Genomic DNA, 14,994 nt, shown 5'->3' on the forward strand with positions numbered 1-14,994 from the left:
ACATTTTACCCAACAAATACCCTGGTAACATGCATCCGAACCTAAATGCAAGTAACCCTCTAATTCTTCCCAGATAATCTATATTAAATATTAAACAGCAGTAGTGTTTGCAATCAGTTTAACAATCTATCCGAACCTCACAAGAACTCGTTTCCTCTCCCTAATAGAATTCCATTTGACATAATCAGTGTTGTTGTGGTGACTTTCTCTTGCGTCGCTGTTGAGACTTCCTATGGTGCCTACTTCCCTTCTTAATTCTTCTCTTTCCTGCGCCTGCATGGTTCCTGCCTGGCTTTGAAAGTCACCTGTGGAGTTCAAGTTTCGCTTCCTTTTTAATTGATGTACAAAGCTTCCTGAACGCATGCTTGTTTGTGCGCAATCTCACTCTCAGCAGTCTCATCTTCCGTCTGTGATGCACGCCTTCTTGAGCGATTAGTGTGGCTGCTGGCTTTGTCCTTGAACTCGAACTTGAAAAAGTGACTCTTCAACACCTTTTTCTTGTCATGGGGACATGCTTGCAATCTGCATTTAAGTACTCGTCGCTCTTGCTCTGGACCTTTGTGACATTCTTTGTAGTCGTCATATTGAGATGTTCTACGACTGTTCATCCTAAATGTAAATCCTGCTCTCATAGTGGCTTTGCAATGAACACCACCATAAAGCGTCGCCCATCGGTGCTTTCTTCGGTTCTTCCTTTTGGGTGGCCATTTTCTCTTTTTCTTTTCCTCGAAGCATTTCTTCAATCTGTTCTATTATGCTTCTTTCTTTTCTCTTTGTCTGTTCTCTCTACTTGCTCTATCCCTCTGTCTGCGGTCATCGTTTGCTTAATGCACACTTCTTTCTTGCCACTCGTAAAACTTGTGCACCTGTGGTCTTCTGGATCAAAAACGTCTTGCTTGCAGGTCACTAGCTTGTGTTCACAGGGGTTTCTGCAGTCGAAAGTCCCCATCTCTTCAAGAGCCTTGCCGTGGTGGAGTACTCTTCCTTCCTGCATGACATCTTGAATTGCTTTGCTCTCAACACACACAATTTGCAATGATGCGTTATTCCCCCTCTCATCAGTGTCCCCCTGGATCGTCGTTTCTGCGGACCGTTTGCCCTCATGAGCACAACCCTCTGGCACGTACACTGCACTACCGAAAACACGCTCATCATTCGGGTGTTGTACCCCTTGCTCTCCAGTACTATAGGACTCCGCGGCACAGTCATCAATAGCCTTATAGTGGTAACTATTCTGTCGCAGCAGTTCACTTGTGCAAGGCTTCTCTTCAGGTATGCTACGACTGCTATGTATTAGGTTGACTGCTTCTGGCCTCTTTATCTCTTTCTCTTCAAACTTTTTTTTCTTCTCGCATGCTTGCAGAAGTTTCGCAAGTTCTAAAGATCGAGCGGCATGGGCACGGTTCATTTCATCCTCAATTAGTTTGAGGCCCTGCTCCTTGCTAAGCTTTCTTTCGCGAACAGTAGCTAATATGCTGTCCCAATCCATCTCCAGACTACCAAAATCTGTGACAGGACCGGAAATGGAATATCCTGGCGAGCTCGCCAAATTGTCACGAATTTTGGTAGGCTAAAGACAGACAGGGACAAGTCGTGCGTTTAAGACAAACATTTATAATCGTAAAAACAAACGGCAAGGACAACATCACGAAACAAACAATTTACAGCACGAGCTAATTCTAGAAGTTCCCCAAAGTTCTCAGCTATCTTGAATTGATGTACAAGATATTTACATTGCGTCCCTTGACGTGGCCACGTCACCTCGTCGTCGCGGCTTCCGACGACACGTCGTTGGGCCCGCCAATGCGTCGTAGACTCAACGTCGCTGTGTCCGACGTTCGGTCTCCGTTTGGCTTATTCAGGGGGTCAGGACGGTGGGGTGACTGAGGCGCCTGGATCGCCCGGTCAACTCCGCTAGCCTGCGGATCGTAGCCGCAGGGAATCCGGGAAGCGGCGCCGTCAGCCTGCAGCTGTGGCTTCCGGTGGGACGTCGTCCACTCAGCTCGCGGGTCATGGCCGCGGCAGCTGAAGAGCAGCTTCCATTGGGTTGCCGCCGTCTCCGCGACCCTCCCATCCTATCCAGCCTCCAACTCCTTCTGCCCCTCGTCGTCCCAGAGCGTAGCTGGGCTGCTCTCTTCGGCTACGTTTCTCTTCTCCCGTTGGCCACGTAGCGGCGCGTGCACTTTTGCGCTTCTTCTGCTTTCATATTGTAAGCTTATTCGGACGCTCTCATTTTCTAACTTCTTTCTTCTTTATTTCTGCCACCGACTCCTCGTGTCTTCTTGTTCTCTTTTTATCTTCTTCTTTCTTTCTTCCTTTATTGGCTCATGACAACGCCGGTGGGAGCTCGCGCTCTCTGCCAGCAGACAGCGCGCTGCCGGCTGCTCCCGGCTACGCCATTGGCTAGACCAATGGTGTCATGCGACCAGGCGGTACGGAGGTGAGCGCTCTTGCACGGCGCCAGGTCACAACACGCGGCAGGGAGCTCTCTATGGGAAAAACGACGTTCCAGGCATTGTATTATAGGAGGCGTTGTCTAAGAATACTCCTCTGCTAAAAACTCTGCGCCTTGGACCAGTTTCAAGAAATAAGCACGCAAAATTTGCAGTGTCACTGCTGTGCTAGGTAATGTTTCTGCACTGTGGAAGAATTCAGTACAAAAAACTCAACTGGAACAGCAGTGTATTTCACGGCACATTTTGAGTTATTTCTCGAAACTGGTGATCATTAACCAAATGTTAAGCTTAATTAGCGAGTTCTCAATACATAGTTGTATGGGCAATTGTGAATATTTTTATTTTCACTGTTGTTGAGAAGCTTGGTTGGCAGAAATTGCCCTTATATGTTGAATCTCCCATTTTTAATATTCCGAGACAGTCATTGCAGAAACACACAATGTAATAATCCTTCATTTGATGTAACACTCTGCATATGCGAAAGATGTTTCCTTTTATGTGGAGTCTAGGTGTTTAGCATTACTTAACATGAACCTTGGATTTGCAGGTCGCAACGCAGTGCGATGCAGTGATGTTTTACGGCCCACTTGTCAAGGATGGCTATGGCTGCTGTTATAACCCACAAGCACACACCATCACATTTGGCCTGTCATCCTTCAATAGCTGTGCCACCACATCCACTGCAAAGTTCAGGGATGCCCTTGAGGAGAGCTTGACCCAGATGCATGATTGTCTCAGGCTTGCACAGCCATCAAAGTTGTAGCAAGGATAGTTATGCATGAGTATGCTATTGCGCAGCTCTGAAGAGCAAATTGTTGGTGCTTTCTCAGGGGTTAAGTCTGCAGAGAAGTGCATTCTAACGAAGTATTGATGCAGTGAATATGTTTTTTATAGCTTTAATCAAATTGTAAAAATAGCTGTTGCTAGTTTATGCGTGTCACAAGAGACATTAAGCAGATTTTACACTGGTTACGTTGATCTGAAAATACTATAATACCATGTACCTGGGTTCTACTTAACAGTGGCCAGAGAAGGTTTGAGTGGTTTATGCCATGAAGTCAACGCCTTGGTCAAAAAATGGTGCTTTACAATGTAGTGACAAGTCTAAAAATGGGTAAACTTTTTTTACCTGAACTCTTTACTATTTCATGAATAAAAACTGAAATAACATTCATCCATTGTGTACTCTATTTGGCATCATATCTACCTTGCCACTTCTGCAGAGGTCACAAAGTGGGCGACACTACTGTATTTGTGTTAAGCATGAATACCTGAAGACTAGATAAGTAGGGTTGAACACTGGTGACTAAAGGTGCCAGTATGCACTAAAGGACAAGGACAATTTAATCTTCATTATTCTGGTATTGAGGCTGCACTTTGTAACCATTCATTTCATTTTTTACTATCAGTCAGAGTGGCCAATCACAGATGACAGTGGAGCTTCCCAAGAGCCAATTACAAAGGGTAAAAAGAATAGAAATTTTATTGTTATAAAATATAGCCTTGGGGCACCTTATCACTGCTTGTAATGAAGAGTTCTCAATGCAAACAATTTGTTGTGGCGAGGGAAGATAACAGCACTAGCTCTCTGAACTGTACGAACCTCAAGTGCCTTCACTGCAAAATTTGTGGCCATAATGAAAATTGAGCGTCACGGCCCTTCGACATTGCGAGTATTGTTGAAGGTGAAGGAGGAACTTGTTTAACAGAATTATGTGCATGTCATGCACAATAATGAGTTATATTTTGCTGGGGTGATCCCTCTCAAGGGTAATTGTATGGACATCAATGGTAAGCCACGGTTTTGAGAGCCAGAAAAGTCTAGTAGATTCTCTAAAATAATTTGGATATTGTGAAACTGGCTACACAGTGCACTGTGAAAGAAAGACTGCCACTCATACGTTCTCTAAAAATGGGACAGATCCTGATCTTCCTCCAGGATGTTTAGAAAACATGCCACATGCCTGCCGCTGCATAAACTTCGCAGGGTACACTGTGCTTCCCAAAGACTGTTTTAACTCCACTCATTATGCTCAGGCGGATACACAAATTAGGTGGATCAAAAAGCAGAAATGGTCACATGTGTGCCGACATCTCTCGGTTTGCACGCTCCTGAAAAAAAAAAATTAAAAAAAGACTCAGATACCTACATTGTCAGCTCACACTCCCAGCAACTCCATCAATTAGCCTTTTTTACAGTGAAGATGGCCGCATTTCCTTGCATTCCAGGTCCAAGGAAGCTCTTTTGCACAATTATTTCTTGCCTTGAGTGGCATGTACTTTCAGGATGAGCCGGCAAAGAAAAATGTTTCTAAGCAAACAGTTTATTCCAACAACAGCTGCTAGTCTCTTGCCATGGGCTGGTCCGGGCGAATCTGCTTTCTGGACGAAGCTCTTTCAGAACTTCTCCAAATCCTCTGCACGCGCGTGCCAGAAAAGGAGAAGAATCATGAGCCGTTCCCAGCCATATCGAGTCACGTGCAGGATATGTTGAGGAAGCACCGTACCCGGAGCATCGCGGACGTCCTCCATTGCCTGGCGATCAGCTCGAGGTTGGTCAGGCTGGCCAGGGAGTCCTCGCCGCGGTACGCAGACGCTCCGCGACGCAACTGGACGCGTCGCTCCCTTTCGGTCTCTGCGCAAGTCGAGTCTGCGTCATAGTGACCCCTTGCTCAATTCAACGTTTAGCTGTGCAGCTGTTAGAGCAAGAGCCGGAGCTGTATTGAGGCTTGGGGGAATGCTTATACTATTGTCACCAGCAGAGCTTGAAAACAAAGTATGTATTCTCAAATGCGGGAACACGTACGTATTTCCGCGCATACGTGGTCCAGCTCCTTAAATAAGATTTGACTAAAGCGCTGTCCTGGAGTGCGTGGCAAAATTTCAAGAGCTAAGGAGTATTCACGAGGGAGGGAATCTGAGTGGGGTAAAATTGATTTATTCGTGAAGCAGTCTGCTATATATAGTGACACCGCAGAGGAGGGCTCCGGATTAATGTTGACAACCTGGGCTTTAACGTGTGCCTGGATATAAGCACTCGAGTATTTTTATATTACGCCCCCATCGAAATGCGGCCGCTGCGGCCAAGACTTGAACCTGAGGCCTTCTGCTCAGCAGCAGAATGCCATCACAAGGCCACCGCAGCGGTTAGGAGTAAAACTGGTGAAAAATATCTTCGCGCCTAGACGCCAGAACAGCTAGAAAAAGAGCCGACCTTAGTGGTAACAACGAAACAGTGCTCGACCCTCACTGGACGTCGCTGGGCCTCTACAGCAGCCGAGCACGAGGTCGCAGGAACGATTTGTGGTTCGCAAGCATGCCCGTACATGTAGTACCTAGATGTGGGCGTACGTTTGAGAACTTCAGATGTTCACTATAAACCGAAGCCTCCTCAGCGGAACCCAAAATAGTACTTGAACAAGCTCAAGTCGTTCATATGTCACCTGGCTTCAGCTACTCCCTTCAGGCGCTGTATGCACATATGTGCACGCTAAGACTAGTGCACTAAGTTCAAAAGCATCGATTATAATATTGTATTTAAAACGTCTCGTATAAATCTTGAAACACTCCATAGATGCCAATCCTGAATTTTGCGTCCAGTGTACGAATTTGGCCTCGTTCTAAGATTTTACTAATGTTTTATCAAGTTTTTTACGAAAAATAGATTCTGTTTGGGAAAGTCGTCGAAGGATGCGGTGGCACAAGATTGCAAAGTGTGCATACAAAGAAACAATTGTGATGGTGACGCCCTTTTTGCGGCAGTGCATAGCTTCGAGCAAGTTTATTCAGACCTGTTCCTGAAGGGGGGTGAAATCGGCAACAGCAAAGTCTCGGAAGGAGTCGCTGATCTAGGTACAATGCGCCGCTTTTCAGTCTCTGCTGTTCCTAGCTTCTGGCTAAATGAGGTCCATATGTATCCCACAAATGTTGTGTGAGCTTGTCACACGCATTTTCCAAGTTTTCCACTTTCCTCGGTATGAGCATACATGAGCGTAATTTTGACTCGGATTTCTACAGCCACAAGGTTACTTTAATCTTTAGGCAAATTTTCGAGGCACCGGCTTTACAATGTTACATCATTGAGCTCTTCTTTGTATTGTCTCTAGTAGTAGTCTCGGCTATTTAAAAGCTGCAACATGCAAAATTCAGCTTCAGACCAGCTTTTGGACGCGGCGGTGCTGCAGAAAACGGTCAACAAATGTTCTGACTCTGCTTTTTATTAGCTGTTAAACAGTACGCATTCTATTCGGCAGAGAATTACTACCAAAGCAAAAGGTTGTGCGCTTTCTTGAAATGTGAAAGGCCGCGTAGCAACACGCTTCACATTTACAGATTCGGCCGGCAGTCCGACTTTTCTCGCGTCATCGCTCTTCAGAATAGCTGTTGAACATTTGACCGGCACAGGCAATTATAATTTGACGCAGAAGCAAAGAACGCTGGGACAATCCTGCGCATTTTACTTGGGAGCATGGTGTGGGTGTGCGCCAGTCGCAGATGTAATTGTTAAGCACGGTGTTCATCGTTATTCACGCCATTGTCTGGCTCCGGTGGACGTGACTGCATTGTAGCTTAACTTGTTTACGTTAAAATGTTCGCTAACCTGGCTTTTTAGAAAGTTGCTACCAATAGCGGGTTGTCATAACATCACGGGCATCAACTTTATGGGGGGGGGGGGGGAAATCCGTTACAAACATGAACACCATGAGATCAGTTTCACCGCGAGCATAATTTCTTACCTATGGTACTGGTCGCCTTGCTGACTTCAGATGTGCTGAAATAGCAAGAACATATGCTAGTTATGGTAAAGAAAAAAAAGGAAAGAAAGAACCGAGGGGAGAGAGAGAATAACTTATATATATATATATATATATATATAGTTAAACCTGCTTATAACGAACCTCCATATAACGAATTCCTTGGTATAACGGAAGTTTTTCTATTCCCCGCCGTTACTCCATAGAAGCACATGTATTTGAGACCTCTACGTAACGAAGTGGCAGCGGGAGACCCCCTCGAAATAACGAATTTTCCCCGCCGACAACCTAAAGATTTCGCCCCAAATTTTGTCATTTTTGTGCGAGCAGCAACCGGAAGCACCTCCTCCGCCGCGACGGAATGCGAAGCGGCGGCGTCGCGCGCTTCGCATTCCGTCGCGTTGGCGCGCTCGAATTCACGGCGACTGCGAGGCGAGAGCGAGCGCACGTGTGCGTGCGAGCATGCGCGAGGCGGGCCTGTATCCCTCGACCCGGCGATCTTGCCGCCGCTGGCGTCACCTTTCTCCCTCCCTTCATTCAAACCTGATCACGCCGAGCAGCTGGCCTAGCCCCAAGCCGGCACTTTGCTTTTCCTGTTGATGTTGCCGAAGGAAGGAAAAAAAAAACGTTTTTTTTCCAACGCGCTGGCAGCGCCACTCTTTAGTTACTGCGTAAGTCCCTGCGATTTCACTTCACTAACCTGACACTAGGTGACACTATACGACGCTACGACGCCATCGTGTCGCTCGCTCTTCGTTTCCGACGCTACACTGTACCGACGCCTCGCGCTTGTGCGAAACGACACGCGTCCAGTACCTGGTGACATTCCAAGTAAGAGTGCTTGGACGAAGTTCGCTTTGAAGATAAGCCCGCGCGGGCGCACACTTTTTCCACATCGCAGATCGCTTTTAAGATACGGCGGCCGTCGCCGAAGTAAACGCCTCCCTTTCTCGCCTCCCCTGCCGTGCCTAGCGCGGAAGCGCGCATCCGCCCCCCCCCCCCCCCTTCTCCCTCGCGCGCGCTAGATTGAGTCGCCTCGGATGACACGAGGTGTGCCGGGATGACACAAGGTGTGCGCCCTCAAACTCAGTAAAAATGCACTTGTTCCACTTACTTTTTATTGCGATAGCAATTATATGGACACTTCAACCGGATTTCTGCCGTCGCCGTCGCCGTGAGGTTCCGTATAGATAAAATCTTCACCGCGCGCCGTATGTCCGAGCGGAAGCGTGCGGGGACGCGCGCTATCACGGAGAGCGAACGCACTCAATCTCCCACGCGCAAGCAACGAAGCGGGAAGCGAGCGCCGGAGGGAGCGGGGGGGGGGGGGGGGGGGGGGCACTTCTACTGTGCCAACAACCGCGCTCGTCGCTCGACCGCACGGTCTCTTATCTCTCCCACGCGCAAGCAAGGAAGCGGGAAGCCAGCGCCCGAGGGAGCGAAGGGGGGGGGGGGGGGGCGCACTTTTCCTCTGCCAGCAACCGCGCTCGTCGCTCGCCGCACCGTCTCTTATCTCCACACGGCTCTCTGCTGCTGCCAGCGTTTTGACAGTCGTTGTCTGCAGTCATTCAGTGTGATCTATTCATCTTTGTGCGCGCTCACACCACGCTTGTTCATTCATTTAGTAATAGTCGGGCCACATTTTCCAACGCACGCTACACATGTAATGCTGCCCGGATCGGCAGTGCAGCGCTACAGGTGTGTCCCTTCGCACGCGCGCTGCCCACGGGAAGCGCTTCTCACCAACACCACCGTTTCACACGCGCCTTCTCGTGGTCATCGAGTCTCTCTTCATGTCGGTCTACTTACGCCGCAGCACACCTGCTTACTTAATCAGCTCATGTTTACTACAATTCATATTGCTACCAAAGCCGCTCACCTTACATCGTATGACATTGCTGTGTTGCTATCGCATTCATTGCTTCGCCCTTAGGGCGAAACTGTGACATTTTTTTAACAAAACACTTTTTTTATGCATTTAAGCACACAAGTAACCGCAACGCCATGTGTTTCGTTCCGCGTTGTGGGAAATATCTCGCAACTCGTGTCATCCTGTAAATAAGAGTTATGCTGACACAGGTGATTTTTAAAAATTCCGTAAAAGTTATAAAATCATCACCCCGCATATAAACCGTGTGTAGCACGTAACTTACGCAAAAAACAAGAGAAAAACAAAATATGCAAGTGCCACGTAGGTGGGCAGAGCAAAGGTAATGTTTGCCATCGCTTGGAGCAAGTAGGACAGTTTTTTGTATTTCGACTGATTACATAATTAAACTTCGATAAATATCATTAATTAAAATTATATAAATACGTGACACGATATATATATATATATATATATATATATATATATATATAGGTTATGGGCCGAGACTCGTAAAGCTACACTTTTGAACGAAGTAGCCAGGACCCCCATTTACTCTGACTACAAAGTTGAACAAAGGCAAAGTATGCTTCGACTTCTCGATGTGACATAACTGGATATACAGAGCGGCAAACACAGGACGAACAGGGAACGAGACGCGAAAGGCAGGGAGGTTAACCGGAGGCAGCAATGAGTGTCGTAGGCCTTCATGTAATGCTCATCATGTAATTTTTCCTTTATTCGCCGTTCGCCGTTACATCGGACGCAGCTCAGCGCGATGTACAAGAAGTAGTCGCAGTTTTGCCCCAAAGGCGAAGCATCGATTGCGATAGCAAATTAGTAGACAGCTATACGAAGTAAGGATAGTAGTTTTATCGGCCGTATAAGGTTGTAAATGTTCGCTTACCAGCTAAATAAACAAGCACGGTGTCACGCGCGCACAGGTAAGCATGAACACATCTCGCTCGATAACCGCGGAAACTCGTGAAAACGCTGGAGGGAGAAAGCGCGGCAGCGAGCAAATTGACCTTCGCGCTGGCTCTCGCTTCACCGCGAAGTAAACGTCGAAAGCGCAGCGCATACGAAGCTACCGGCACTCGGTGAATGCACTTCGTCCCCATCGCAGATGGCTTTGAAGATGACGCCCCCCGGGGAGCACACTTCGTCCGCATCGCAGATCGCCTTCAAGATAACTCCGTGAGCAGCAGCCATGGGAGCAATACGTACCCCCCCCCCCCTCCCCATCTCCGTCGCCTCCTCCGCGTGCCTCGCACGTGAACGAAGACCGTGCGCTTCCGGCTGCCTTCCTCTATCGCGTGCGGGAGATTAAGCTGCGGTTGCCGGCTCACCCTCGCACGCTTTCACTCGCACACACGGCGCGCGGCCACGATTTTATCGCCGTTGGACTTTATGGAACCTCACGGCGACGACGACGGCAAAAATGCGCGTGGAGTGTCCATATAATTTCTAGCGCATTAAATTAGGCAGATACGTACATACCAGGCAAGTTGCCGCGCAATATTTGTGTCCGTGATTGAACGAATGCACTGAGCACGCGTGCACACCCATACGCAGACGCGCTCGTGTCACTGAACTGTGTCGGGCCCGAACTACCTTATTTGGGTCAGTCAAAAGCTCGATGACATTCCCGCTCAGGCGTCACGGCGAATTTTAACTGCGAATGAACTGGGCTGGCTATTGCCCTCGAGCTCGCTGCAAGTAACTGGAAACGTGACGCAAGAGCGACCAGGAAAGGAGCACAACGTGGGTATGCCTTGAGGCGGAGGTATACTAGAAGAAATAACAGTGCTCAGTAGCTACATGCTCCTGTGATGCAGTCATTTCGGCGCTATACGTTTTTCGCTATCAACAGACCAAAAAAAAAAAAAAATTGCACTTTCACTATAATAGATATGACTTCGGACGAAGCTGCGAATTTTTTTAAGAGACGGGTGACACTGCACGAACCTACTGTGATTGCTCAGTAGCTATGGGGTTTTGCTACTGAGCACAAGGTCGTCGGTTCGATTCCCGGCCGCGGTGGCTGTATTTCGATGGGAGCCGAAATACAGGAACGCCCGTGTTCTTCGATTTATGAGCGCGTCAAAGAATCTCAGGTGATCAAAATTAATCTGGAGCTCGTCCAACTACAGCGTCCCTCATAACCTACTGTTAAATGGGCCCACCGAGCGTTTTTGGCGAGTCCAGCGCCAGGATGGTGGTGGCGATTGTCAGCGGCTGCCGCCCACACGCTCTCGTCAAACGAATCGCTGATGAAGCTGTCCAGGGCGCAGTCGTCGTCGAAGTCGTCGGTGGAGCAACCCGTAGAAGCGTCGGCGGCGGTGGCGGTGGGTCGCCCCACGCGCGAGCCACCGGGTTGGTTGGCGCGCGACTGGTCGCCGTCAGTGTGCGAGGGCCCAGGCCGGGAAAGATTTGCGCTGCACGACCCCGAGCAGCGTTTGAAGGTAAACCTGCAGTGGGGAGAGCACCATGCGGCGAGATGTCATCGGAGCGAGATGTCAATGGAACAATGGCACGTGAAGCGGGTGCGAGAAGTTCCACTGATTGGGTCCGCGTTGCTCAAAGCGTTAGATTGAGTTTTTTTTTTTTTTTTTTTTATTAATGCGACACACGTACCTGGGGTGCTGGTGAAGGGGATGGGTGAAGAAGGGTCAGCGTAAAGTTGTACACTATGATCCTCGTGAAACAACAAGTAAGCCATTCTTTTTTACTGAAGTATAAGAATCAGAGTAAACGATAAAAGTTAAGTTGAATGGTTTGACCACCTGCTGCATCTATTTGTTTTCGACGTTTTCTTTAAATGCAGAAGTAGTACGCCGGTGCACTTTGACGTCTGCGCTGAAATTCAACAGATTCTATGATGGGACTGAAGTTCAAGAGGAATTGCTCGCAAAGCGATCTCTGCATTTTACTTGATTGGAAAATTAGCTTTAACGCGAAAATACAGTCTGGGACCGCGGAAAATAGGTAGGTCTAGTTGTCAGCCAGGCCTAGAAGTCTAAAGTGTTAGAGCAGGGAGGATTGCTTATTGTCAAATCAATACAGCCCAGCTTGCCTTTTCGAACATAGCGTCTAAACGGCGTCACCGGCGATGCAGTTATGTAACAGACCCCGTGAACGAGGCGCAGACGCCGGACCAAATTCCAAAGCCGATTTATCAGCTTGCGAAAATAATCCCACGAAAGCAAGGATAATTAGTAATGGGCCTTAGCTCTGGTGCGCCAGCAAACGCCGGTTGCTGTCCAAAGACCGAGTCAGAGCCCAGGGTTGCCAAAACAACAAAATATATTATTCACACAAGGCAGTTACACACACACGTGCACACTTACGCTAGACAACACAATACAATTCAGATGGGTATTCACAAAACAGGAATATAATGAACGACAAGCACTAAGAGTCCAGCATGTAAAGTACAAAATGAATAGGAACAGTAAGTGTCCAATCGTATTCACCCCTGCTGGTCTTAAGTCAGACGTTCTCGGCATATCTCGGGCAAATCTCGAAGAAGGAATTGCTTCCGGAAATGCAGACGCTAGATGAACTCGTCGACTAGCCCGTCGGGGAATCCCCTTCTTCCGCAGAAGGTCAGTCTCCACGTTGCATCTCTTCACCGGAGCGGTCTGATCCCTTCCGATTCCCGCACGGGGCTTTTATAGCGTCCACGGGCGTTCTCGAACCTTCCTATTGGAGTGGTGATCTCGTAGCATGGCCAAAGCCTGGGAATCTTCTAGTCAATTATTGCACCTTCGACCGCCGCCGTCGGAGCGTCGTCGAGGGGGGAGTTGTACGTGAGTCATCCTGCGCACGCTCACGCTGTAGTAATCTTTCTCTCTCGACTCGGCGCCCGCGCGCTCTCTCTCATGGTTCCCGTCGCCTCGTCTATGCTTCTAGACGTCTAGACTCCGTTGGTCGCGTCGGCTGTTTGAGGCGTATGCGCTCTCCCTCTTCTGTTGAAGCTGCCGCGGGCCCGGCTTGTTTCTTTCCCTGGTTGCGTGACACGCGGCGCGCGCTTTCATTACGCGCTCTTTTTGTGACATGTAGCTACTGATTTCACTATTTTATCGCATGCGCGCCCCTTATCGCGAAAAAAAGCTTAGCGAAGTTGTCGGGTTGAATGATTGCTGATCTTTATATGCCATGTAATCTTATTTTTATTACTGAGCAATCATGCATCGACAGAATTTTTGAGACGGTCCACTGCAAAATCGCGCAAACGCATGTTTGAAAAATACTCGCGTAAAATGTCACCATGTAGAAAAAATTGCCTGCTTCCGTAGCTATTTTTTTGTTGTTTGCTGCATTCCTTCTTCGTGTGTATTCGTTTTATTCTCGGAGGATACGTTTTCAAACCACTACAGGAATTCAAACGACTACTTGTTTTGCCAGCTAGTAGAGTAAGAGATACTATCCCTCTTAGAGTATAATAACGTAGCGAAACAGCCTTGCAGGGAACATTTGAGGGACGGCGCGGCTTTGCAAGCCAGCTGTCCCTCCAGGCAAAGTCCGATCTTCCTGTGTAAATGAACGGGCACAAAATTACCTCCAATCACTAAGTAGATTCAATAAAGCCTGTTGAAGAGAAACAACATAAACAGTTGATCCTATTCTATTTATTATTCGGGGAACTTAATTGCCGCAACAAGGTTATATCTGTGCCGCAACAAATAAGCTATCTTTGTATACTATAATCACGAAGACGTGCAAGTTGAGTTTTCAATGCCTGCCTGCTGTGAAGCTACGATGATACAAAATGGCGTTTCAGAGCACTTAAATTTGGTACTTATTTTACAATATTCGCAGCGATTGAGGTGCTTGCGTGCTCAGTCTTCGATGACACAGTATTTTGAACGGAGATTGGCGCCTCGGCTGTTCAATTTTGTTCTCGCATGTAACCTTTGGTGGGCATTCATGGAAGACTTCGTCGCCATGTCTCCAGACTTATTGCCGCCAGCAACTTTTGGGATGAGACAAGGCAGCACGCTGCAAGGCTCAGCCGCACACGCCACCGCCTCGTTCTAATGGATGGCTCGTGGCTGGTAATATTGCACACAAATAGCCTTTGTCGTTTTCCTGCCAGAACGCGTGTACCGCCTCCGGAAAGCTCAGTGTGTGTATCGTCCGAGGTGCTTCGGCCAACCTCCCAATTCTCGATCGGCAACGTGCTTCTCGTTAAACGTCCGGTAGCTTAGTTGCCGTTGCCTCGAACGCTTGGCGTTTCATCATGTATATACGTCGGCAAAGTCGCTGTCATTCGTGAAGGTTTCTACATGTTGAACGGCAAGTCGTGCGGATGGCCGCGGCGGCCGCATTTCGATGGAGACGGAAATGCAAAAACGCCCGTGTGCTTGCGTTGTAGTGCACGTTAAAGAACCCCAGGTGGTCAAAATGGATCCGGAGCCCTCCACTATGGCGTGCCTCATAATCAGAACTGGTTTTGGCACGTAAAACCCCAGAATAAAGAAGAAGTCGTGCGGATGTGCTCAAATTGCGGGGCGTTTACATAATTCTTTGGCTTCTCACACCCTGTGATAATTCGTATGAGCGCAAGCCGGTTGCCTGTCCGACCCAGGATATAGCTCTCAATAAACCTTTCCACAAAGTAGCGGACCAGCACCATGTTCATACGCACTCGAATGCTGTTGCTTACTGACTACTGTACAAGAAGTTGAAGCTGGGCTAGCTGGTTCACGATTATAAGAGTCTTACTCTTCTTAAACGCAAGCGTTTTCTAATTCAATTCAGTGAATCCAGCATTGTCTTCGTCAACTCAATGCTTATTTGTCCGTTTCTGCTGCTCACCGTAGTCGTAGAGTGGCTGATTACTCGCTTTTAACCTACGTTAAGCGGTTACACTTCGCATCCGTCGTAAATCATCAGCTTTGACTAAAATACA

The 14,994-nt window shown here is 48.1% G+C and overlaps 2 protein-coding genes across 5 annotated transcripts in view; one reads left to right on the top strand and one right to left on the bottom strand.

Moving 5' to 3' along the window:
* Positions 1–3,630, top strand: part of LOC119437075 (carnitine O-acetyltransferase-like) — a 75,708-nt gene extending 72,078 nt beyond the window's left edge. Inside the window, exon 14 of the mRNA XM_037704146.2 lies at positions 3,004–3,630. Coding sequence (XP_037560074.1) covers positions 3,004–3,219 — 216 coding nt within the window. The 3' untranslated portion in view covers positions 3,220–3,630. The remainder of the gene's footprint in view (positions 1–3,003) is intronic.
* A 1,130-nt stretch (positions 3,631–4,760) lies between these two features.
* Positions 4,761–14,994, bottom strand: part of LOC119437078 (uncharacterized) — a 26,695-nt gene continuing 16,461 nt past the window's right edge. For 2 of the 4 annotated variants that reach the window (XM_049660262.1, XM_037704157.2), the window contains 4 exons: positions 11,264–11,548; positions 7,193–7,227; positions 4,964–5,106; positions 4,799–4,873 (listed from right to left, as the gene is read on the bottom strand). In XM_049660262.1, the coding sequence (XP_049516219.1) occupies positions 4,799–4,873; positions 4,964–5,106; positions 7,193–7,227; positions 11,264–11,548 (538 nt within the window). Of the gene's footprint in view, positions 4,874–4,963; positions 5,107–7,192; positions 7,228–11,263; positions 11,549–14,994 lie in introns of all 4 variants that reach the window. The other 2 variants (XM_037704158.2, XM_037704156.2) reach the window with 2 other exon arrangements.

This window comes from Dermacentor silvarum, chromosome 1 (assembly GCF_013339745.2).
Source record: "Dermacentor silvarum isolate Dsil-2018 chromosome 1, BIME_Dsil_1.4, whole genome shotgun sequence".
NCBI classification, from domain to species: domain Eukaryota; kingdom Metazoa; phylum Arthropoda; class Arachnida; order Ixodida; family Ixodidae; genus Dermacentor; species Dermacentor silvarum.